Source organism: Convolutriloba macropyga, chromosome 5 (genome assembly GCF_964194025.1).
Source record: "Convolutriloba macropyga chromosome 5, txConMacr16.3, whole genome shotgun sequence".
NCBI classification, from domain to species: domain Eukaryota; kingdom Metazoa; phylum Xenacoelomorpha; order Acoela; family Convolutidae; genus Convolutriloba; species Convolutriloba macropyga.
This window is the reverse complement of record NC_134472.1, coordinates 35,140,334-35,165,717: the sequence shown is the minus strand read 5'-3', so window position 1 is coordinate 35,165,717 and position 25,384 is coordinate 35,140,334. Positions and strand designations below refer to the sequence as shown.

The window sequence follows — 25,384 nt, the reverse complement described above, 5'->3', positions numbered from 1 at the left end:
GGAAAATATCTTTTTTTTTCTGAGGAGGTTTCATTTATCAGTGCAAGCTGACTTCAAAGACTTCAATAAAGTATGTATGGGAGAACGGATTCAATTAAAACTACTTCTCAGTTCTCATTCAGAGTTGCCCCATGTTCTTTCATTTGTCTTCAGTTGACCATAAATATCAGTTGACCATAACAAAACTCAGAAAAACTTTTCTCTCAAATTCTCAGTATTAGGATCAATATCAGGAAAAAATTCTTGATCGCAGAAAAAGAAGAGAGAGCAATATGGAGCATCGCCAACAGCTTACAAAAGGCTAATTTCATTTTCTTTCTCGACAAACGGAGAAGAGAGACAGTTCGTTTATTTTCTTTTGAATGTTTGTTTTCGTTTTAATGTACAATTCCGTTTTAATGTTTTCAAATTTTACACGGAAAGTTTTCCCAGAGCATTTTACTTTCTGGCATATCTTTTTTTTCGAAGTAATTTTTTCGTGTGTTCACCATAAAAAGCAACCAAATAAATAATTAGTTCATTAACAAAAGAGACAAAATCTCATCATAATATTAACCAATAAGTTGAAAAATTGTCTCAGTGGGATCCAGTTTGCGTTTCGTCGCATACAATCGCCAATATCACTCACGGTGAACAGACAAAACAGTCCCAAATAGCAAAATATTCCCAGACAAAATAGTCCCAAAGAAGCAGACAAAACAGTGCCAGACAAAAAATTCCCATATGAAAGATAGATTTAAACATATTGTCACCGATTAGCAAAGAAGTCCCTTAAGTTATTTATATATATATATATATATATATATATATATATATATATATATATATATATATATATATATATACATGATTGTATTTCATTGAACAAACATTAAGCTGATTACAACATAGTTTTTGCCAAATTTAGCATTTTGAAACAAATTTTTGGTTCGAACTTAACTCATACCAATTAAAAACAATGCATTGAGAAGCTTAATTCATAGATAATGTTTGTAAACTGTTTGGAGATTATATTTACAATTGTTTTGATATTTATTCGGAACTATTTTGTCTGGGACTATTTTCTCTGCTTTTGTTCGACGATTTTGTCTGGGACTGATTTGTCTGGAAATATTTTGCAATTTGGGACTGTTTTGACTGCGACTTTTTTTTCTGAGACTGATTTGCCCGGACACGCCCTTCACACGTGTAGCTGCCTATCACCATACTGTTTGTTCCATTGTTCCATATGTTTTTTATTCTTCTGCTTAGCTTCACGCCACATGCATTTCAACGTGTTAGTATGAAATGCAGTTGGGGGATCGTAAAAGTTCTCTGAGTGATGAGCGGTGGTTTTGAAATACCTGGGGTGTCTTTGAGAGTATTGTGGGCGGAGACCAGACAAACAGTCCAAATAAATCATTGCGTTGGCAGCAATGCAACTCTCGCTGCACGCGACTAAGACTATTTTATAGTCTGTAGGGTGCGGGTCTTTTTTCTCGCGGCAGACTCCACCTAAAATCCACTGTTGATGCGAAAATCAGCCTCTGTTAGCCTTTCGTTTTGAGAATAATTGTCTAGCTTTTTTTGAGAATTATTGTTAGCTTTTCGTTTTGAGAATAATTGTCCGTCAAAATCTCTCATGAAATAAGAACCACCAATTCTAGACTAACTTTTTTGAACCACTTGCATAGTTCAGGGACATTATTGGAAAATCAACAACTGCCACATGTAACATTGCCAACTCATTCCTGCGATGATTATTTTTCTTAGATGTCGCAATATCATAAGACCATCCTAGCGATAAACGGATTCAAATCTCGCTCTAATCGGACAAGATGATGCAAAACTTGCAGGATTCTTGCAAGAATCTTGCAAGATATCAATGCAAGCCAAAAAGTCATGGTACTTATGTTTTAGAGAACACCCTCGAAGCAAATTATTGTTTATGAAACAAGGTGCAAAACCAAAATCAATGGAGAAATTTTTTGCCCGGAATCAAAAGCTTGCAAGAATCTTGCAAAAATCTTTTAATTTAAGAAAATCTGGGAATAAAATTTGTGTTAATTTGGTAGCCAAAAATAACTGAAAACCAAATGGTTTATTGTTACCAGGATTTTTGATCAACAGAACTGATTCTAATTGACTATTTTCCTAAATACATTTTAAATTTGAAATCTTGCAAAATGTTTACAAGATTTCGAATTCTAAAACACTTTTCCGACAATTAAATTGAATCTTTTCGGTCCGGAAAGAAGAAGAAATGAATGACCACAAAATTCATACTGGATAATCTTAAAAGAGTACGTTTTTTAAAATTGACTTGAGATCATTTTCCAATTTACTGCTAGCTATTTTATATTTAGTAATTCACTTTATTTGATTTTTGTTGTTTTGTTTGTTTTGGAGAACTGTGTAAGTGCGGTTTTTACCTTACTATTGCGTAGTCCTATAATTTATTTCAGTAAATCTGCCACTGCCGGTCCCAAGCCCGCAATGAAAAAGGAGGATGGACGATCCACAAAAAGAAGTCAGTTTTTCCACGGAGGAGGACGGAAGAACCACAAAAAGAAGAACAGAAAGAGTCGTTTTTTAGCTTTACATGAGGTCATTTTCCGACAACCTGTTTGCTATTTTGCTCTTAGTGATTTGTTTTATCTGGTTTTTGTCGTTTTGTTTGTTTTGGAGAATTGTGCGGTTTTTTTTACCGTACTATATCAGTACTCAAATAATTTATATCGGTAACTACGCCACTGCTGGTCCCAAGCCCGAAATGCAAAAGTAGGAGGGAAGAATCACAAAAATCATACTGGAAAATCTCAGAAAAGTCAGGTTTTAACTTGAATTCAGTAGATTTTCCGAAGTTAATTAAGTATTTCAGCTCAACCAACAGCAGAAAGCAGCCAGGTAACCAAACCAAGATGAGAAGGTAAAAATAAATTTAAAATCTTGCTAGATTCTTGCAAGATGGATTCAAAATTTTGCACGAATCTTGCAAGATGGATGCAAATGTTGCAAGAATCTTGCAAGATGGATACAAATCTTGCAAGACTCTTGCAAGAAAATGCAAGAACTATCCGTTCCCTTGCAAGATTTGTCGCAAGATTCTTGCAAGATCTTAAATTTTTTCATCACTTGGGCACGAATGGATGAATAGCAAGATTTTGTCGAAAATACATCGCGATACTTTGAGCCCTATCCCAGTTCCCAACCCTGTCTCGTGTCTGCAGTAAAGGTGCCTGCATTTCCAATGGTCTCGTTTTGTAGTCTTCTCATTGGGTCTTATAGGGTCAACTCGTGGCCTTCGGGACCGAAGAAACAGTTGTTTAACAAATGATAGGAAAAAATAATCATTTCTGAGTACAAAAAAAGGAATTTTTGCCCGTTATGAGCAATAAGATCATCACTTAACTGAAAAATGTTGAAAGCTTCCAATAATTGTTCCAAAGTTACGCATCAATTTTTTTAACTTGCACTGATAAAAGAAACTTTATCAATGCCTGTCTACGGCAACAAACATAAACATGAAAAAACTCATATTTCCGCTATTTTTACCACTGGAACCAGCATGATTATCATTCAAAGACTTGATAATGCTAAACAAAACAATAGAAAGTTGATGACTGTTGTTGCAATGCCAGAAACTCTGCTTAACTTCATCATTCAAAAAATGGTCAAGTCAATCCAACCAATTATCCAAGGTAAGGAAGATCCACAAATTATTTAATAAATCACGACTAAGTATCCGAAAGCGAGTCCAAAATCTTGTTTGAAAAATTGACCAGAAAAGGATTATTTCATGATTCTTTAATTTTCATTTGCTACGATAAGAGACGTGCTTTTTGCGGTGAAAATGTTTTCTCCTCTCCATGTCATCAAAACTTTTATACTTTATCTAATTTTTATCTGATTAGGTTCTGAACCATGTTAATAGCAATTCCAAAAATCAAGACAATTTTTTACTACCTAATACAGTATCCAATGTGTCAATTGGGCTTCTGCGGGTACTAATTAAATGTATTGTTCCCACATTTTTTGAGAAAAAATGTAGAACATTATGCTAGCCCAACTTTTTTTGTTCAGACAACTCTTTACTTTCATTGAGGGAATCCCAGGCAAGCATTTGTGGTATCAAACTCTCTGCGTCTAGAATTTCACTATAAAGAGAAATTTTAGTAATTTTTCTTTTTTCGAAAAAAATGGTCATCCTTTTCTACCCACAATTTCAATAAATTTTGCCTAATTTTTTAATCCAATCTAGCTAAAATTTTGGTCAAAATACTATCATTTACTACAACTAGCGGTTACCTTGAGTGCAACTCTATCATTTTGTCAATGTCATTTGTCCATCATTGTTTCAACACCATCATTTTGTCAATGTCTGAATGTAGTACAAAAAAAAAACAAAAAAAATTTGTGAAATATTTTGCGACAAACTTTCAGCAAATTTTTAAATTTTTTTATGAATTCTTAACCCGGCTATCAACTGTGTTCACCACACTTTTCATCAAATGTTAGTTTGTTTTAATATTTTGGTAAAACCGTGATAAACAGGAAGAAAATCATTTGAGATCTATTAATTATAAATTTTTTTAAAAAAATTGCAAATCAAAAGACTATAAAGATCTTGAAAATTGAGCTTGAAAAACTTAGCAAAGCTAAACTGTGATTTGAAAGAAAATCAGCTCAGATAATTTTTTGTAATTTTCGAAACTTCAATCAATCTTTAAATCGTTAATTTCATTTTTGTAAACCTCATTTAATTCATAAAACCACAACAAATCTGAGTCACTAAAAGCAACACGCTATTATTACATACTCAGCTCGCCATTATTGGTTATCATTTTCATATAATTTAGATTGTAATTGGGTGCAGTCTTTTTCTCAATCAGTCTTCATAATATTTTGATGAATTTGAGTCCAAATGCAAGTCAAATTTGAGGGGCCCATTTAGTAGTAGAATCTGTAATCACACTGAGGCAGCATAAGTAACAAAAACATTAAGCTTCAGAGTGCGAAAGAATTCAGAGATACGAGAGAAATCAGGTTTCCGCGAGTTTTTGTTGAATTGCCGTGCTTTGACATCTGCTCTTAGTGTTATCCCCTTCTCAATATCAGACTTCTCCCCGACTGTTTTCGCAAAATAACAAACTAAGTCCGTTGGTGCATAGCTTCAATTGTGTGAATCACTTTTGATATTGTGATGATTTTATTACAATTTGAAAAAAAATGTTTTTTGGAGAGACTAACTAAAGCAACCTAAAACCAATCGGACCTCAATTGTTCAATCTTTATTTGTTTTTATTTTTTTTATTGTCGTGTCTTTAGGAAACAAATTTTACAATTTCTTTATTTAAAAAAATTAAAATGAACATGTTTTGGAACAAGTGAGACGCCATCTGTCTTTAGAAAAACCAAACCAAATTTTCTAAATTTTTTCCGCTCTTCTGCGTTTTGTAGTTTTTCAGGTTGTGTTCCTTTTATTTTTTGATTCCGGTGTGTCATTAACGTTTTAGGCTCAATCTGTATATTGAAACGATGTTTCATTTCTTTTTGAACACAAGTTTCAAATAGTAAATTTAACCATTTGTTCTCAATTGTGTAACTCCATATGCTTTAACGTCTACAAAACATGTCTGAAAACTTTAAATAAATCAATTTTTTATAAATGAGTTTTGTTTCTTGTTTTCCTTTCCTTGAATTGTATTCGAAGACTTGTCTTTTGTTTTTTGAATTTTTCAAACAGATTGATCTGTTTCACTAGCTTTTGCCGCTTGTGTATAGAACTGCCTAAATTCCTTTTTATTCCTACTTGCTATTTAATTGCGCAGGTTTTTGAAAGCACCGTTTAAGTGTTGTTGCAAGAAAAACCTTGTGAAAAATTGGGAAAATATTGTCCAATTGATAGTGCGAGCCATATCGAAAAACAACAATGACAATATTTATAAAAAATAATTCTGTTTTTTTTATTTCCGAAACAAAGTGTTACAGCTATCAACAGCCTGAAATGAGAAGGGTATCACTGAATAAACGTGATATGAGACCGCTGTTTCCTGTCTTTAATGATTTTTGTGTTCTTTTGTGGTTATCTAAATGAAACATTTAAACTTTGTTTTATTGAAACTTCTACTTCTAATGGCCTAAAATATTTTTGCTGAGAAAATTGAAGGGTGAGAATAACAGCTTGGATCGGATTTCATCATTTTGGTTTTAGATTTGTTTAATAATATCTTCAAGTTCTTAAAGTGTTATAGAAAAAGACTGAAGACGCTCAATCCAAATTGTCAATAATGAAAAAAAAATCAAACTTAAATGGATCGTTTTTAGCTAAAGCACGATTTTTTTGATGAAATTTTTCATCGTTTAATTGCAAATAAATATTTCGCAATATCTTACAAAGATTTTTTGGTTCCTTTAAAGCCCAAATATTTTTTGCCTGTTGTTTTTGGTTCAAATCTCAGCTAAAAAAATTACATTTTTTTCCTAAAGCAGCCTGATAAAAACAATGTTTAGTGCTCTAAAAAGCTTTTATGAAAAACGGCTTTGATATTTTGATTCGATATTTATTATGCTCTCAAATGCGAATGTGGGAACACTTTGTGCCACGAACAGAACAAGCAAGCCTTCTTGTTTCTTCTTCAGTTAGTTTTAACTTTGTGTGTTGATGCTTTGTTCTGATGACAGAGAAGGAAGCTAATAAGCTCTCTTCCCTGTCAGCTTTGTTGACGGAGTTAACAAAAATCATTTACATCTACCTTTAGAGTTCACAAATAACCGTTAATTTTGGCACAATATGGCTGGTATACGCTTTGTCAACCGATGTTTTCTGCAACGGTATTGAATTTTTTGACACCTGTGATCTTTACAATTACATCTCCCTGAGCTTAGTGGTCGTATCATGTATAGGGCTATAATTTCGTGGTTTGCTATAATTGGAAAGAACCTTAACAAGTCTTCTTTTGATGAAGTGAAAAATTGAACCACTGAATTCCAACCTGTTATTTATACATAGGAATCAGTTTAACCCGGGTCGAGGTTTCTGTGTTGAATTTTTGTAAGAAAAGCGGTAAATGCGGTGAATGCGGTGAACAAAAAAATATTTCACCGCATTTCACCGCTTTTCTTACAAAAAATTACCGCATTTGCTTTCCAACGTTTACTGAATCTGATTTAAATTCTCAAGAAATATCATAGAGGTATGTTGCGGTTGCCGCAGTGGAATAAAAAGTTGAAGGCATGCAAGGTGTGAGAAGTTCGGACCCGTGTCAGGAAGTTTTTTTTGTAAGAATACTGAGAACGCGGTGAAAATAAATAATTCGACGGAGTTCACCGCATTCACTGCAAAAAGATGTCAGAAATACGGGGTGAAATTTTTTTAACCACATTTCACCGCATTTCTTACGAAATTTCACCGCCAAACCTCAATCCGGGTATAACTTAGTCTGTCCGAAGTTGTCAGTATCTATTATTGAACATGCTGTGCCGGAAAAAGAGTGCCTAGATGCTCATTGCGAATTCAATGCTGATAATCAATTTATTGTTAGAAAATTATAGAACCAGGAAGTAACATGGCCAAAATGCTACTATTTTTCGTTGACAAGTTGCACGGTGTACAAAGCTGCCCAGTTAAATGAATATCAAGATCAATTAATAAGATTTTAATAAGCTTAATGAGTAACGGTCACGATCTGAACGTAGTTGCAAAATTTACACAGGACTTTCAAGACAATTGGTATTTAAGATTGTAACACAATAAAAAAGTTTATCAGGAGAAATACATACTTCCTGCAAGATTCTTGCAAGCTTTTTGCAAGATTCTTGCAAGTTTTGAATCCAACATGCAAGATTCTAACACGATTTTTAACTGTTTCCTTAACACCAATAGCTATCAACTGAAGGCGTCAAATAGGATCACTTAAATCTCAATAAGCAGACAATCAGATCTAACCTTGATCAGAAAAATATTTACGACTGTAAAAAATATCCTCAAATACCGATAAGATCAGTAATTTTCTCTAAACTGCGACTGTTGGTTTCTCAATTAATAATTCGTCTGATTACAAATATGAGAGAAAGAGTGAAAGTGTTTACTTTCGTCGTTTATCAGGTAAATTGAACCTAAAGAGAAGGAGTTTGATGGCTCGAGATGTCTCTAGATATTTGTCGGAAAGATTTATTAGAATTTAATATCTTGAAACAAACTTGCATGATTCTTCTCATTGAATTCATTGAATTCGCTTTTGAATTCGGTTTTTTCATTAAATTTGTTTTTGTAATTTGTTGACAATTTTGTTTTTCTAAAACATTGGTACTGATGGTATAGTACTGATATAGTATAGTACTGATAGTATTTATTTAATTTTTTTCTTTGATTGATATCTTGCAAGAAACTTGCAAGTTTTGAATTATCTTGCAAGATTCTTGCAAGATTGAAATCCGCTCATCACTAGGATAACGTTCTTGGTGAGGGGGGACAAACGGAAATGATTCCAGACTATTTAGTTGAAACAATATGGAAACTATTGAAATGTTTTCTTTAAGTAACTAAAGTGATTTGCAATGAATTGCTATATAGCTATAATGACAACTTCTGAAGAAGTTGAGAAACTAAGATAGTTGTAATCAGAATTTCTATAAGCTCATCGGGGTTCTTTTAATTTTTGACATCCAGCCGACCACGTTTTTTGAAGACTGTGACCCATCGATTTTTTCACGTTTGTCGGCAGTACCTTGTCCACCAGTCCTGAGAGCTCCGACATGTCAACTGTAACTGGATCCCGAACCAAAACCCACGCATACTCGTACGTTTTTGAGTCGCGGAAAAGCGAAGCTTTCGAGTCGGTGCAAGAGTAAATCACCACAAAGGATTCAAGTTTGAACGCCAAAATGTGTGCGTTCAACAGGTGCGGCAGATGTGGTTCGTGCCTGTAGGGTACAGAGAGCTTGAAGTCGCTGAATGGCTCAGAGTTAGTTCTGACATCTGATTGGTTGACGAGCATACTAGCCTGTCGGCGATGGAGACCCCAGCCCTCGTCACCAAAGAAATCCACGTTTATCACACTTCCGTCTACTAAATAACCAGAAACAATAAAAAATGATTCAATAGTTTTGACACAATATCGTTGCCGACATAGTCTAAAGAGAATACAAAAGCATATGAAACTTCTAATATCAAATAAATACAAACACTTCTAATATCCTCTCGAGCACCCATTTGTGAAGTATCTAGAATGCAACCCAAGTTGAGGTCACAAATGGAACAGACCTCCGCAGATACAGACTCGAACACCCATTGGGCAGTCTGCACTCAAAATTACAAATCCGGGACAGCTCCAAAAAGCAGGACACGCTGCCTAGAGGCAAAATTTTTTTCATCAGACGTTTTGTATTTCCTTTTTGTTAAGATATGGATCCAAGAATACAGCGGCGTTCTTATTAGGAGCCAATTATAGTGTTCTAATATGAGTCTGTTAGCCCTCATCTGAACCTTGGGTCCAGTTTGTTGAATAAATGGCCTCCCTTTAACTGAAGTGTACACAACTGTACATGAAGAAACAAAAAAAATCATTAATCAATTTTTCGGCTCTTATATTTTATTTTTACGACCAAAACTCTTCTAAATTGAGTTTTACTTGTTTTTATACTTTGCCAAAATTTGTTTGAAAAAAAATCCATTTTGTACGGAATGAAAATAATACAGAGAAAGTGTAAGCCTCATACATGTTTAACTCTAGTCTGATCACACTGTCTCTCGCGCAATAGAGATCCATGAAAAAGAACTTGAAGAACAATTTGTTCTGATTATAAATGCTAACTTATTGTGTATGGTTAGAAGCCAGACCAGCGGAAATGTTGAGCGCACCTCAAACGCAAAAAATTTTTAAAGCACATCGATCTACTGAAATGTGGTTCAGGTCTTCCAAAGAGTCCGGTTGGAGGTGATTCCGGTGATCGACCATCTACTTGATTTTGAACGTTAACCTGGAAAATTATAAACCAAATTTTGAACACCTGACTCCTCGAAATTTAATTTAAGAATTTTGTAATCAATAAATTGTCGCCCATTGACTCGTGCTCAAACATACAACAAAAAAAAATTTGAAACAACTGCTTTACACTCTAGCTTCATTAATTTTCAACCCTAATTCAAAATCGACCGAATTAATCAGACGCCGTAATCTGCATTACCGTTTCTGGCAATTCTTGGAAACGTTTTCTATTGTCAATATTTTCAAATTTCAGTGTTAAGCAATTATAAAGCTTTTTTACGACTCCGCTGTTTAAAAAAACATTGATTTATTATGACTATTTTGAATGATAATGCCTCCAAAGATCAATCTATCGGATTAGTTTAATCTACCTGATTAGTGAAATTACTTTTCAATGTAGTGCAAGTTTCAGCACATTGAAAAATTTAGAGAGTTTACGGAATTAATTACGAAGCTAAGGTTAACTAATTTCATGGAAATGTTGGTTAATATGAATGTTATGTTGTGATGGGTGATGTGCAAGTAACATTAATTAAGAAATTTTTTAATGCTGCAGACTGATCAAGCAGCGTATAATTTGGATGATAATATAGTCCATTTGATGATATTTGTATTTCATATAGCTCTTAAACAATTATTGCTTTTGAAAACTCAAAAACCAATAACTCCTATTTTGGAATTGATTTTAGGTACGGGAAGATAATATGTTAGTCGGTTAGATCTGACAAACTATTCCGTCAGTCAGATCTGTGTTTGAGACCACATAGATTTTTTCTTTCCAAAATTTTTCTAAAAAATTACTTTATTTCACTCTAATTTAGATTTATTTAATAGACCTTTTTTAAAAAAAGAAACACCATCGAAGTTTGACTGAAGTTACAAATGTCGTTTAAATTTTTCAATAGAATCAGAACACATTCTTTTGTGGCTCTAAAAAATTTCAGTTGATCTTTGTTTACATTTTAAAGAAACTCTCCTCCTCCAAAAAATTGGCAGAAACAATAGAAGGAAAAACCAAAAAATATAACGAAGATAGTTTCGACACACATAATTAGCTCTTTCCTTTCTCTAGCTAATCCCAACGTTATTTTTGTGGGCTACTTGTCCAAATGTTTTCATAGGTTTTTTGACAGGTGACATGAGATTAAAACTAAATAGAAAAAAAGAATTTTAGTAGAAATTTCTATCTTTGTCAGGTCTGTTTAATTAACTAAAATTTTTTCGAGTATATGTGCTTGTTGTGGTTGTTTCAAGAGATAAATTAAATCCACATTTTTCTCAAAATTTTCTTGTGAAGTTTTTCCCAATTTAGCTGCTGGAAAAAAATCGGACTATATTGTCAATCAGTTTTTTGCCTATTTCCACAAATATTAGGATCCTTTTTCATTCTTGAAATGATTAGTGGTTTTCTTGTTTTAGTTTAATTGTCCTCATTTGATTAAAGACAATTTGAAGACAACTATTGTCAAACCCGACTTCTTGTAGGAAAAACAAGGAATCATATGTAACAACTAAACGATAGATTCAATTTGTAATGTTCTTATTTTAACTCAACTGGTTGAAGATTTTTCGAAGTCAAATTTCGTCAAACTTCTGTTAGATATACTGTATACAAACCGGAGGTCGGTATCAGAACAGAGGTTGCTAAATCAGTCTACGGACATATTGGTTTCATGAGTGGCGAATAAATTGCTCATCTGGCAACTTCCTCTGGCTAACCTTGATTTTTGGACAAATTTTACTGCATTAAAAATTAAGTGTTCATCTTAACGCCCTCCTAAAAGAGCTTTTAGTTTAATTCAAACATCTGCTAGTGTACTTGTAACTCTTAATTTGCTTAGCAAGTTATGCCACCTAAGTTAGGTGGGCTTTGTGATAACTACATGTTGATGATCAGGATATTAAAATTTTAAACAATCACTAAAGGACAAATGAAGTACTAGACTCGAAACAGTATGAAAACTTAAACTCATTGCTACTTTCTATCATAGCCAAATTGACTTGTTCACGTTTGTCAACGTCTCTATTAAGTTACTATTGTTAGTTCGATTAGCATACTCAAACTCGAATTACCTTACTAACATTAAATCAGTTCTGCGGTGCACCTACGACCTGAGTAGTTCATTACCAGTTTGACTCAGATTCCATGCGATTAGCTTGCAAACTGATTTATTGCTGATAATGAATAATTGACAAAAACTCAACAGAGCTATTTGACGTCCTCTGACATCGAATTTACACTGAATTTTTTAGTTTTGTTTAAGTATATTGACAAACACTGCGTATTGAAGCGCTTCTTTTTTGTCGGTAAATTATTTTTTACTGTGTTTTGTCCCTGTTAGTCTACTTAGCGATGGAACTGCTCAACTCAACTTTGATTGTATCCAAAACGATCCACTAGTGATATTCTAAATTGTTCTTTCTGAAGAGCTAAGTTCTTAAATAAGCGGAAGTTGTCACAAAGTCCGGAGTCAGTATCTCTTACTGGCTTCGTTTTAGTCGATTATAGATGGAACATTGAAATTATTGAAGCCAATTAAGACAAAGACCTCTTCTTATTATTCTTTTTGTTTCTGGTATTATTGGATCGAGTATTGTTGATTCACATGTTTATCAGAAGTAAACTGTAAGAACACTTTAACCGGAGAGGTTTGAAAGCCCAAAAACGATTTAGGATTTGTAAATTTTTGCTTGTCTCTGTTGGGAGGGCAGCCATTACACTACGTATAAGCTAGCTAAATATTAAATAGTGTATTGTACTATAGTAATCGCCCCGTACAAGCCATAAATGTACAAGTATGCTATTCAGACTTTATTGAGGAGCATAAGCTTTTTGTATACTATCAGGATAAAATCAGAACGTGCGTACTTAATTACCTCATTATATTTATAATGAAGATGAAATGTGAACAAAGAAACCAAAAAACAATTGATATTGAACGGTTTGAAATTAAATTTAGGTGCTATAGTTGAAACATGCTGTTTCAGCACAGAATATTTATGAGAGCCAAAACCGGATTTCAACAATTTTTAAAAGCCATTGTCGTCAAAACTGTCTTAAAACTGTCAGTTTCTGTCACAAAACTGTCTTAAAACAAAAGCATGCCATCTTTTTACTTTAGGATTTTTATCATAAAAACTTTTATCGAATCATAATAGTCATAAATGTCAAGTCCTAAGTTGTTCAAAGAGAAAACATATAGACCAAAAAATTGCCAACGAAACGGTTGATAATATTTGAGAAGGATTCCAAGAAAGTAGTAAGAGTGATTCCAACTGACTCAGACTGAACTGCTAAAAATATCAATGATGTGTTGTAAACCGAGATTTCATTCAATTATTCATTTACGCTTCTTTTTTTAAAAAAAAAAAGGAATAATTAACCTGTGTTGGCTTCAATTTGAATCGAGAGCAGACTTAGAGAGAATTTATGGGAGACTATGTAATGTTTTGTTTAACGCTATCTTAGTTTTAATAAAAACATTTGAAGTAAAAAATTATCAGAAATTTATCAGAGCAGACTTATCAAGAAGCAGCGTATAATTTGGATGATAATATAGTCCATTTTCTGATATTTGTAGTTGATATAGCTCTCAAACAATCATTGCTTTTTAAATTTCAAAAACCAATAACTCCTATTTTTGAATTGATTTTAAGTACGGGAAGATAATATGTTAGTCGGTTAGATCTGACAAACTATTGCGTCAGTCAGATATGTGTTTGAGATCACATAGATTTTTTCTTTGCGTAATTTTTCTAAAAAATGACTTTTTTTCACTCTATTTTAGATTTATTTAAAAGACCTTTTTCAAAAAGAAACACCATCGAAGTTTGACTGAAGTTACAAATAATGTCGTTGAAATTTTTCAAGAGAATCAGAACACACTCCTTGTCAACATCTCTCTTAAGTTACTATTGTTAGTTCGAATATCATACTTTAAATGAAATTCAGACTCAAACTCGAATTACCTTACTAACATTAAATCAATTCTGCGGCGCACCTACGACTTGAGATGTTCATTACCAATTTGCCTCAGACTCCATGTGATTAGCTTGCAAACTGATTTATTGCTGATAATGAATTATTGACCAAAATTCAACAGAGCTATTTGGCGTCCTCTGACATCGAAATTACATTGAATAATTGGCGTAATAGAGAACTGTTCACATTCTCTCAAGATCGTTATCTACAACCAATTCAAGACTCAATTTTGACATGTAAAACCATGTGATCAGCAGCATACAAGGAGTTTGAATTTTTAGTTTTGTTTAAGTATATTGACAAACACTGCGTGTTGAAGCGCTTTTTTTTGTCGGTAAATTATTTGTTACTGTTTTTTTGTCCCTGTTAGTCTATTAAGTGATGGTACAGCTCAACTCAACATTGATTGTGTCAAAAGAGATCTACTATTGATATTCTCAATTGTTCTTTCTGAAGAACTAAGTTCTTAACTAAGTGGAAGTTGTCACAAAGTCCGGAGTCAGTCTCTCTTACTGGCTTCATTTTAGTCGATTATAGTTGGAACATTGAAATTTTTGAAGCCAATCAAGACCAAGATCTCTCTTATTATTCTTGTTATTTCGGGTATTATTGGATCGAATATTGTTGATTCACATTTTTATCAGAAGTAAACTGTAAGAACACTTTAACCGGAGAAATTTGAAAGCCCTAAAACGATTTAGGATTTGTAAATTTTTGCTTGTCTTTGTTGGGAGGGCAGCCGTTACACTACGTATAAGCTAGCTTAATATTAAATAGTGTATTGTACTATAGTAATCGCCCCGTACAAGCCATAAATGTACAATTATGCTATTCAGTCTTTATTGAGGAGCATAAGCATTTTGTAGACTACCAGGATAAAATCAGAATGTGCGTACTCAATTACCTCAATATATTTATAAAGAAGATGAACTGTGAACAAAGAAACCAAAAAACAATTGATATTGAACGGTTTGAAATTAAATTTAGGTGCTATAGTTGAAACATGCTGTTTCAGCACAGAATATTTATGAGAGCCAAAACCGGATTTCAACAATTTTTAAAAGCCATTGTCGTCAACAAACAAAAAAGTCTTAAAGAATTTTCTTTCACAAAATTCTCTTAAAACAAAAGCATTCCATCTTTTTACTGTAGGATTATTATTACAAAAACTTTTTATCGAACTATAATAGTCATAAATGCCAAATCATAAGTTGTTCAAAGGTATGACACATAGACCAAAAATCTGCCAACGAAACGGGTGATAGTATTCGAGAAGGATTCCAGGAAGGTACCAAGAGTGATTCCAACTTACTCAAACTGTACTGATAAAAAATATCAATGATGGGTTGTAAACCGAGAGTTCATTCTTCATTTATTCATTTAAGTTTCTCTTTAAAAAATATGGAACATTTAACCTGTGTTCTCTTGAAATTTGTATCGACAGCAGACTGAGAAAGAATTTATGGGAGTCTATGTAATGTTTTGTTTTACGCTATCTTAGTTTTAACAAAAAACATTTGAAATAAAAAATTATTAGAAATTGACTGAAGTTTTAAAGTGGCTTAATTTTTTTAAAAGAATGAGAACACTTTCCTTTGTGGCTTTAAAATATTCAGTTGTTTTTTTTACTTTTTCAAGAAACTCTCCTCCTCCAAAAAATTGGCAGAAACAATAGAAGGAAAACCAAAAACTATTACAAAGATAGTTCCGACACACATAATTAGTTCTTTCCTTTCCCTGGCTGCTCCCAGAGTTATTCCTCTAGTCCACTTGTCCAAATGTTTTCATAGGTTTTTTGACAGGTGACTTTAGATAAAAACTAAATAAAAAAAATAAAATTTAGTATTAATTTCTGTCTTCGTCAGGCCTAATTAATTTATTAAACAATTTTACAAGTTTGAGCGGTTTTTGTGGTTGTTTCAACAGATAGAATGAGTCTATATTTTTTTCAAAAACTTCTTAGTTTTTCTAAATTTTGCTGCTGGTAAAAATCGGTCTAAATTGTCAATCACTTTTTTGCCTATTTCTACAAATATTAGGATCCTTTTTCATTCTTCAAAAGTTTTGTGTTTTTCTTGTTTCAGTGCAATTGTCTCAATTAATTCAAGATAATTTGAAGACAACTATTGTCAAATCCGCAACTTTTTTAGTAAATACAATGAATCATATGGGACAAACAAACGATCGAATTGATTTGTAATGTTCTCATTTTATCTCATCCGGTTGAAGACTTTTCGAAGACAAATTTCGTCAAACTTCTGAGAGATATACTGTATACAATCCGGAGGTTTCTATCAGAACAAATGAGCGCTGAATCGGCGAATTATGCCCCTTAAATTATGTCGGCTTTGTGATAACTACATGTTGTTGACCAGAATATTAAAAAATTAAACAACCACTAAGGGGCAATTGACGTAGTAGATTCAAGACAAAATTACTACTTAAAATCACTGCTACTTTCTATCATAGCCAAATTGATTTGTTTACGCTGGTCAACATCTCTATTAATTTACTATTCTTAGGACGAATATCATGCTTGAAATGAAATTGAAACTCAAACTCGAATTACATTACTAGCATTAAATCAGTGCTGCGTCGCACCACTAAGGGGCAAATGAAGTAGTAGATTCAAGACAGTATTACTTTTTAAAATCACTGCTACTCTCTATCATAGCCAAATTGGTTTGTTTACGCTGGTCAACGTCTCTATTAGGTTACTATTATTAGTACGAATATTTTGCTTGAAATGAAATTGAAACTCAAACTCGAATTACCTTACTAGCATTATATGAGTTCTGCGGCGCACCTACAACCTGAGAAGTTCATTACCCATTTGCCTCAGACTTCATGCGATTAGCCTGCAAGCTGACTTGCTCAAAATAAATAATTGACAAAAATCAACAGAGCTATTTGACGTCCTCTTACATCGAATTTACATTGAATAAATGGCGTAATAGAGAACTGTTCACATTTTCTCAAGATCGTTATCTCCAACCAATTCAAGACTCAATTTCGAAATGTAAAACCATGTGATCAGCAGCATACAAGGAGTTTGAATTTTTAGTTTTGTTTAAGTATATTGACAAAGACTGCGTATTGAAGCGCTTTTCTTTTGTCGGTAAATTATTTGTTACTGTATTTTTGTCCCTGTTAGTCTATTAAGTGATGGTACAGCTCAACTCAACTTTGATTTTGTCAAAAGAGATCTACTATTGATATTCTCAATTGTTCTTTCTGAAGAGCTAAGTTCTTAACTAAGTGGAAGTTGTCACAAAGTCCGGAGTCAGTCTCTCTTACTGGCTTCATTTTAGTCGATTATAGTTGGAACATTGAAATTTTTGAAGCCAATTATGACCAAGATCTCTCTTATTATTCTTGTTATTTCTGGTATTATTGGATCGAATATTGTTGATTCACATTTTTATCAGAAGTAAACTGTAAGAAAACTTTAACCGGAGAAATTTGAAAGCCCTAAAACGATTTAGGATTTGTCAATTTTTGCTTGTCTCTGTTGGGAGGGCAGCCATTACACTACGTATAAGCTAGCTCAATATTAAATAGTGTATTGTACTATAGTAATCGTCCCGTACAAGCCATAAATGTACAAGTATGCTATTCAGACTTTATTGAGGAGCATAAGCTTTTTGTATACTATCAGGATAAAATCAGAATGTGCGCACTCAATTACCCCAATATAATTATCATGAAGATGAACTGTGTTAAAGAAACAAAAATACAATTGATATGAAACGGCGTGGAATTGAATTCAGGTTCTACAGTTTAAATATGCTGGTTCAGCACTGAAGTGTTATGAGAGCCATGTCCGGAATACAACAAATTTTTAAAAGCCACTGTCCTTTACACAAAAGAAAGTCTAAAAAAAGTTTTCTTTCACAAAATTATTTAAAAACATAAGCATTCTATCTTTTTACTGTAGGATTTTTATTAAAAACTTTTAAACGTCTTTTTAAATTTTGGGAAACCATGACAAGCTTTCGTAATGCTTGACTTTGTCCCCCCATAAATATCTCAGAACATTGTTTTCTACTGCAGATTCGGTTTCACACTAATTTCTGTCCCCTTAATCAAATTTTTCACATTATTTCTCATTCGAATCATAATGATCGAATCATAATAGTCATAAATTTCAAATCATAAATTGTTCAAAAGGATGACACATAGACAGTCAGTTCTGTCAGTTTCTGTCAGTTCACGTAAAACTGTCAGTTTCTGTCACAAAACTGTCTTAAAACAGAAGCATGCCATCTTTTTACTTTAGGATTTTTATTATAAAAACTTTTATCGAATCATAATAGTCATAAATGTCAAGTCCTAAGTTGTTCAAAGAGAAAACATATAGACCAAAATTTTGCCAACGAAACGGGTGATAACCTTTGAGAATGATTCCAAGAAGGTAGCAAGAGTGATTCCAACTGACTTAAACAGAACTGATAATAATATCAATGATTGGTTGTAAACCGAGATTTCATTCATTTACTCATTTACAATTGTTTTTTAAAAATGTATTATCTAACCAGTGTTCTCTTCAAATCTGAATCGACAGCAGACCGAGAGAGAATTGATAGGAGTGAGTAAAGTCCGTTCTGTTTCCACCCACAGTCCCTTAATGTCAGACATGACCACATTCCCATATGGCAGCTTGTCAAAATCAGGACACTTGGAACCCAAACATGATGTTAACAATAACAAGCTCGTCGCAATACACTGCAAAATAGTTTTCATCACCATTCTGATATCGGTTGAATAATTTCCGACCTATCTGGTATGACTTATGACGCGTATGTTGTTGGTTACAATTTAAATTTTTGAACGATGCTTATTGATTTGGTTCATATGGATTCCCAGGTTGAGGTGCCATCCGGAAGTGACCTCTGATCAGACCGTTCCAGGCGAATGTAACCTCTGATCAGACTAAAGTGCTCTCGAAACACCGTGCGCCCTCAAAGTTTGGTCTGGGAACACACCGTGTGCGTTGGACTTGGTCTGATCTGAGGTCTCTTCTGGATGGCACCTCAACCTGGGTTAACATGTACATACCTAACCTTTAGTTATGATTGTGATATATACATGATTGAATGGGAAAAAAAACATGCATAGAAGATCATATAAAAAACTTAGCTCAAAAGGCAAAAAACGGTCCCAAAGACAAGTTTTAAAGGATCAGATCGAACTCAGCTGCTTACAGTAAGTTTTTAAATCATTGATGACACAACACAATTCATTGCCGATCAAACACTCATCAACGAAAATCAGCATATTTTAAGAAGAATCAAGTTTCAAAATTGTGGTTTGAATCCTGAGTTGTTGGGTTATGGACTTTTGCAAGCGGAATAAAAAGCGTTTTTAACTAAGTAAAAGAACTAATTTCTCAAAAATGAGAGAATAACAAAATGATATTTTACAGTAGAATTTAGAGATTTACAGGAGAGATCTGATGATTAGATCAAGATGGTGATTTGAATTTGGGGATGAAAAAGGACTCAAAAATCAGCTGTATATATACCCATTATCAGTGTGAAAAAGTCAAGATACAAAACTAATCTTAGCACCGTGATTTATAGTGGGGGTCGCAAGGGTTACCCAATATGGTTTGCTTCTGCAAATCAGTCGCAAAGGGAACCATAAATGGAATGCATTTGCACTTTTCTAAGAATTCATTCACACTTCCGGAGATATCATCATCATTTAATACGTGCTGGGAAGATTTTACATCAATTAATCTAACTCTAATAATAGTTATCTAGATTCACCAATTTGAACCGAATATTGATTCTCAGCACCATTTCTTGACGATTCATTTATATAATTTCTTTGATCAAAATCAAATTGCTTGTCTTTCTAATCTGGTAAGTCAAACTTTCTTTCTAATTCTCACTAAGTTTAAGACTATAGTTTGATCGAAATTCTAACACCCCCACTCAGACTTGAGCTGATTGCGTAGAGTCTGTTCCCATCAAAACTGCTCTGAATGTTTCCACTTTCGAAACGGGTAAGGACTTTGTGAAGATGTCCGCTGCCATTTTGTCTGTAGGAACGTAATGAATTGAAATAGTCCCATCCTCCGTTTTGTCCCGGATGAAGTGAAACTTTGTTTCGATGTGCTTGCTCCTTTTGTGCATGACTGGGTTTTGGCAGAGTCTGATACAACTTTGGTTGTCTTCTCCAATTGCTATTGGACGTTTCTGTTGGATGCCAAAATACTCTAGAAGTTGTTTCAGGTAGAGTGCTTCCTGAACTGCTGCTGCCATGCCCTGATATTCTGCTTCTGATGAAGAAAGAGCAACTGTGGCCTGCTTCTTGACACCCCAGCTGAGTGCTGCGCCACGTCCGTTGAGCTTGAAGTAATAGCCCGTTGTTGATTTTCTGTCGTTCACGTCTCCAGACCAGTCTGCATCACTTTCCCCCACTAAATCATAACTAGCCTCTTTTGTGTAAGTAAGTTTTAAACCTTTTGAACCTTGAAGATATCGCAGAAGTCGTTTTCCGCACATCCAGTGTTGATTGGTAGGTGCATTCATGTGTCTGGACAGAATGTTGACTGTGAACATAATGTCTGGCCTCGTCTGTTTGGCCAGATACAGAAGTGATCCAACCAAGCTTCTGTAGATCCTCTGGTCCACTTCTTCGTCTCCGTTCTGTGCTGTCTGAAGTTTCAAATTCAAATCAGCTGGAGTTCTTGAGGGTTTGCATTGATCCATTTGAAACCGCTCAAGCATTGTTTCTATGTAGCGTTCTTGGTCGACTGTGACTTTGCCCTCTTCTCGTCTGATTCTTAGACCCAGAAACCAGTGTAGTCTCCCTCTGTCTTCCATGTGAAAGGTTGCTTCTAGTGCCTTCTTGACATCAGAGACCACTGTCATACTTCTTGATGCTACTATGATGTCGTCAACCCAGACCAAGATGAAGTTGTGATCCTCTGCCTCTGATCTTGCAAACAAGCAGTGATCGTTCCTGCTTCTGGTGAACCCCTGTCTCAGTAGGAAAATTGCCGGCTCTTTGTTAGCAGCCTGTTTCAAACCATAAATTGATTTATTTAGTCGACATACTAACTTCTCTCCATCTGATCCGCGTTTTACAAACTCCTGTGGCTGTTCCAGATACACTTCTTCCTCGATTGGTGAGTGCAGGAAATCAGTCTTGACATCAAATTGGTGCATCACATGGCCCTGCTTCGCTGATAGCTGAAGTAGAATCCTGAAGGTCTCTGGCTTACAGGTAGGCGCAAAAGTCTCAAAGTAGTCCAGTCCTTCCACTTGTTTGAAGCCTTTCGCCACATAGCGCGCTTTGTATTTGTCCACTTGACCACTGGGTCCCAATTTCACTTTGTAAACCCATTTGCCCGGTATGACGTCCCTGTCTGTGGGTGGTCTCACTAGGTTCCAAGTCTCGTTGTCTTGGAGTGCCTTGACCTCGTCCTTCATTGCCCGGTGCCACTGGTCCCAATCGTCACCTTGCTTGGCTTCGTAGACTGCTTTGGGTTCCACATAGTCGCCCTCAGTCACAGCAAGATGGGTCCTGACTTCTCCAAAAAATTGCGGAACATTCCTTGCTCGTGTCCCTCGTCTGGGCTCCGCTCTGTCCGCGTGTTCCAGTGCATCTTCATTGAAGCCAACTGTCTCTAACTGTGAGAAGTCTTCTGTGTCACTGTCTTCCAGTGAATCTGAGTCTCTGTGACTCCCTCTTGTTGCAGTAGATTCTTCATCTAGTGCTGTTTCTCCAACATCCGAGGCCTCTTGTCTCAGTGTTGTTTCTTGAGTATTCACGCTCCCTGCGTCATGCCACTCCTCCTTTATTGCAGTAGATGTGTCCTGTCGTTCTCTGTTGTCATTGTCTTGATGACCATCATCTGGGTGGCAGATTCCCAGTTCCGACCCATCATCTAGTAGGTCCGCCGTTTCTTTGTTGTCAGGGATTGAGCCCACTTCAGACTCCTTGATGATCACATCTCGAACTGCCATCACCTTGCGTGTGTTGGGTATGTACACCAGGTATCCGTTTTCTCCTTCAGTGTAACCCACAAACTTTCCTTCCAGTGCCTTGGGTTCAAGTTTGCTGACTTCTCTGTCCCTCTTCCTCATGAAGACTGTGCAACCAAAAATAGATAATTTACTAATTGAAAGCTTAGGTTTTATACCTCTCATCAGCTCTGCTGGGCATTTTTCTTCTCCTCGTCTCACAACCAAGTTTCTGATCCTTGCTGCGTGAAGAATTGCTGCTCCCCACATCATCTTGGGAAGTCCTGAGTCAATGAGCAAACATCTTGCCACCTCCAGCAGTGTCCTGTTGCACCTCTCAGCTAACCCATTCTGTTGTGGTGTTTCTGGTATGGTCTTTTCCTGTAGAATGCCTGCATCTAAGCAGTACGTCTCAAACTGCTCTGAGAGAAACTCCTTCGCATTGTCTTGCCTCAGCTTCTTGGGCGTCCCCACACTGAGAACAAATTTCTTCAGGCTGGCCAGTGCTTCACTCTTTGCCTTAAGCAAGTCCACAAACCGGAACCCGAACAGTGACTCTACTCTGAAAGGTCCCATCACGTCTGTGAACACCCTCTCCAGCTTCTCTTCTGCTTGGGTCTCTGCCACTCTTGGTACTGGAGTCTTTGTGATCTTGGCCAATGCACACACATTGCATACATCATCGAGTTCCCCCACTGTCTCTGGTGAATTCCTGACCACATCCGCTTGATTCAAATGACCCAATCGTCTGTGCCACTTCCTTGCACTGTCAAGTTTCACGCTGTTGGAACTCATCTTGAATTCTAGAACGCTGCAGGGTAAGTAAAACAAATTATTTTCTTGTGTTAGTTTTACCCGAGTTCCCTTCTGGAGTTTCATGCAGCTGTTTCCTCTCTCGAAAGTGAAGCTATGTCCCCACTCCGTGCATCTTGAGACTAATAGGAGGTTTGAAGAATAGTCCGGCACACACAGAACATTTTTGAGTTCGCATTGTAGCCTTCCCCTTTGTTTGAGGGTATGCTGATCCTCACACAGCCTCTGCCCACCACTCTGGAAGCCTCTCCGTTGGGATTTCTGACCACTGATTGAATGGGCACAAAGTCCAGAAACGCATCGATGTTCGTCACTATGTGATCTGTACAACCACTGTCCACTAGCATGCCTGCTGTCTTCCACTGGGTAAGAGCTGCCCAGCATTCCTCGTCTGGTGTAGCCAATGTTGGACCCATTGCCACTGACTCATGTTTGCCTCCATCTCTTTGTCTCTTGCATGCCCTGTCTAGGTGACCCTTCTCACCACACTTGCTGCATTGTGCTGTCTCCTTCTTCCTGCAGTCCTTGGCAAAGTGTCCAGGGATCCCACACACAAAGCAGTTTCCTTTCTTGGGTTCCTTCTTGAAGTCGCGCTTCACTGCCAGTGCCACTGAACCACTTTGTCCCTTGTGTCTCTGCACCGTGCTCTCATGAAAGTTCTGCAGCCTTTTCCTCAACTCTGTGAAAATCGTTGCCGGGTTGAAGCTTTCCTGTATTACAAAACTTTCATACCTCATTGGCAGACCATTGAGGACCAAGGCGTTGAAGAGGGTCTCTGAGACTGCTTCCCCTGCTTCTTGTAGCCTTGTGAGCAACTCCTGTCCTCTGATGAAGAAGCTGTCCAAATCCTCAGAATCCTCGAGCTGCAGTCGAGCAAGCTGTGCCACTAAAGTCACCACTGTCGGCGTCTCCACACTCTGAAATCTCTCTTGCAAAAGCTTCCAAGCCTTTGCTCCATCTCCAATGCCATCATCTCCCACACAGTCATGTCTCATCAGCATGAGGGTTGTTGCATCTAGAGTCAGTGCCAGATGGCACCACACATTGTTCCGTTTCTCCTTGATGTCTGCAACTTCTTTCTCATATGCATCCTTCAGCACCTTGTGGTTCTTCTTCTCATCATTGGTTGCCCCATTGGCCAGTGGCGCAGGCTCATTGGGTTGCTCCTCTGTCCCCAGTAGTGATTTGTAGAGTCCCTTCGTCTGCATCATCGCCACAAATCTTGTGCTCCAGATTGGAAAGTCCTGTGCCTTTCCTGTGTAGGTCAGCAGCTTCACTGTCTGTTGATCCATTGAAGTTTGAGCAGGCAAAACAATTGTGAAAAGAAAAGGTACTAAGCAGAAAAGGATTATGACTGTCAACAACAAATTAGTTTTGTTTTGGAAATTAATTTTATGACTTAAAAAATTGCTGGGCCCATAACCTGTTGGGTTATGGACTTTTGCAAGCGGAATAAAAAGCGTTTTTAACTAAGTAAAAGAATTAATTTCTCAAAAATGAGAGAATAACAAAATGATATTTTACAGTAGAATTTAGAGATTTACAGGAGAGATCTGATTATTAGATCAAGATGGTGATTTGAATTTGGGGATGAAAAAGGACTCAAAAGTCAGCTGTATATATACCCATTATCAGTGTGAAAAAGTCAAGATACAAAACTAATCTTAGCACCGTGATTTATAGTGGGGGTCGCAAGGGTTACCCAATATGGTTTGCTTCTGCAAATCAGTCGCAAAGGGAACCATAAATGGAATGCATTTGCACTTTTCTAAGAATTTATTCACACTTCCGGAGATATCATCATCATTTAATACGTGCTGGGAAGATTTTACATCAATTAATCTAACTCTAATAATAGTTATCTAGATTCACCAATTTGAACCGAATATTGATTCTCAGCACCATTTCTTGACGATTCATTTATATAATTTCTTTGATCAAAATCAAATTGCTTGTCTTTCTAATCTGGTAAGTCAAACTTTCTTTCTAATTCTCACTAAGTTTAAGACTATAGTTTGATCGAAATTCTAACAATGACACAACACAATTCATTGCCGATCAAACACTCATCAACGAAAAGCAGCATATTTTAAGAAGAATCAAGTTTCAAAATTGTGGTTTGAATCCTGACTTGATAATAAGGTATCAAAAAAAGAACAAGAAAAATGAATTTCATAAACCTGATTTTCAGAAAAGTCATGCCAGAAAATGCTTTTCAGCAGACCTCGATTAAGAATTGTTTCGACAAATCTATTTCGTACAAACTTTTCAACCAATTTATTATTTGTTGCTATTATTTGTTGGCAATTACAGAGTTGTAATATTAATCAGTTTTGTTGAATTACGAATTTGTTTCCTTAATTCGACACTCAATGCAAAATTGCCTTGGGCTCAGCTGATGTTTTCAAATAGCCTTCGCTCTTGTGTTAATTTGGAAATGAAACGCCATTTCTTGACTTATTTATGTTTCGCTAATCAAATCATCTGCGCCTGACAAATATCAATAGAAGTTCAGCCCGTTTAAGTAAATTGATCGATAAAAGGTCGTTTCAACAGGCTGAAATATCAAATCAATGGTTCGGGGACAAAAATTTCAACAGCGATCGAATCCTCACTTCAATTTTTAAAAAGTATTAAAATCAATT

General features: G+C 35.6%; 1 protein-coding gene across 2 annotated transcripts; it reads right to left on the bottom strand.

Moving 5' to 3' along the window:
• Positions 1-8,609: 8,609 nt before the first annotated feature.
• LOC142339976 (uncharacterized) lies at positions 8,610-25,111 on the bottom strand. Of its 2 annotated transcripts, none has more exons than XM_075390353.1 (3): positions 24,942-25,111; positions 18,486-18,726; positions 8,610-9,049 (listed from the first exon to the last, which is right to left on the bottom strand). In XM_075390353.1, exons 2-3 carry the CDS (start codon positions 18,697-18,699, stop codon positions 8,619-8,621), a joined length of 645 nt encoding a protein of 214 aa, XP_075246468.1. In that variant the 5' UTR covers positions 18,700-18,726; positions 24,942-25,111; the 3' UTR covers positions 8,610-8,618. The 2 variants fall into 2 exon arrangements, with proteins under 2 accessions (XP_075246468.1, XP_075246469.1); XM_075390354.1 differs by having other exon boundaries at positions 18,486-18,700; positions 25,013-25,111.
• Between the last annotated feature and the right edge of the window lie 273 nt (positions 25,112-25,384).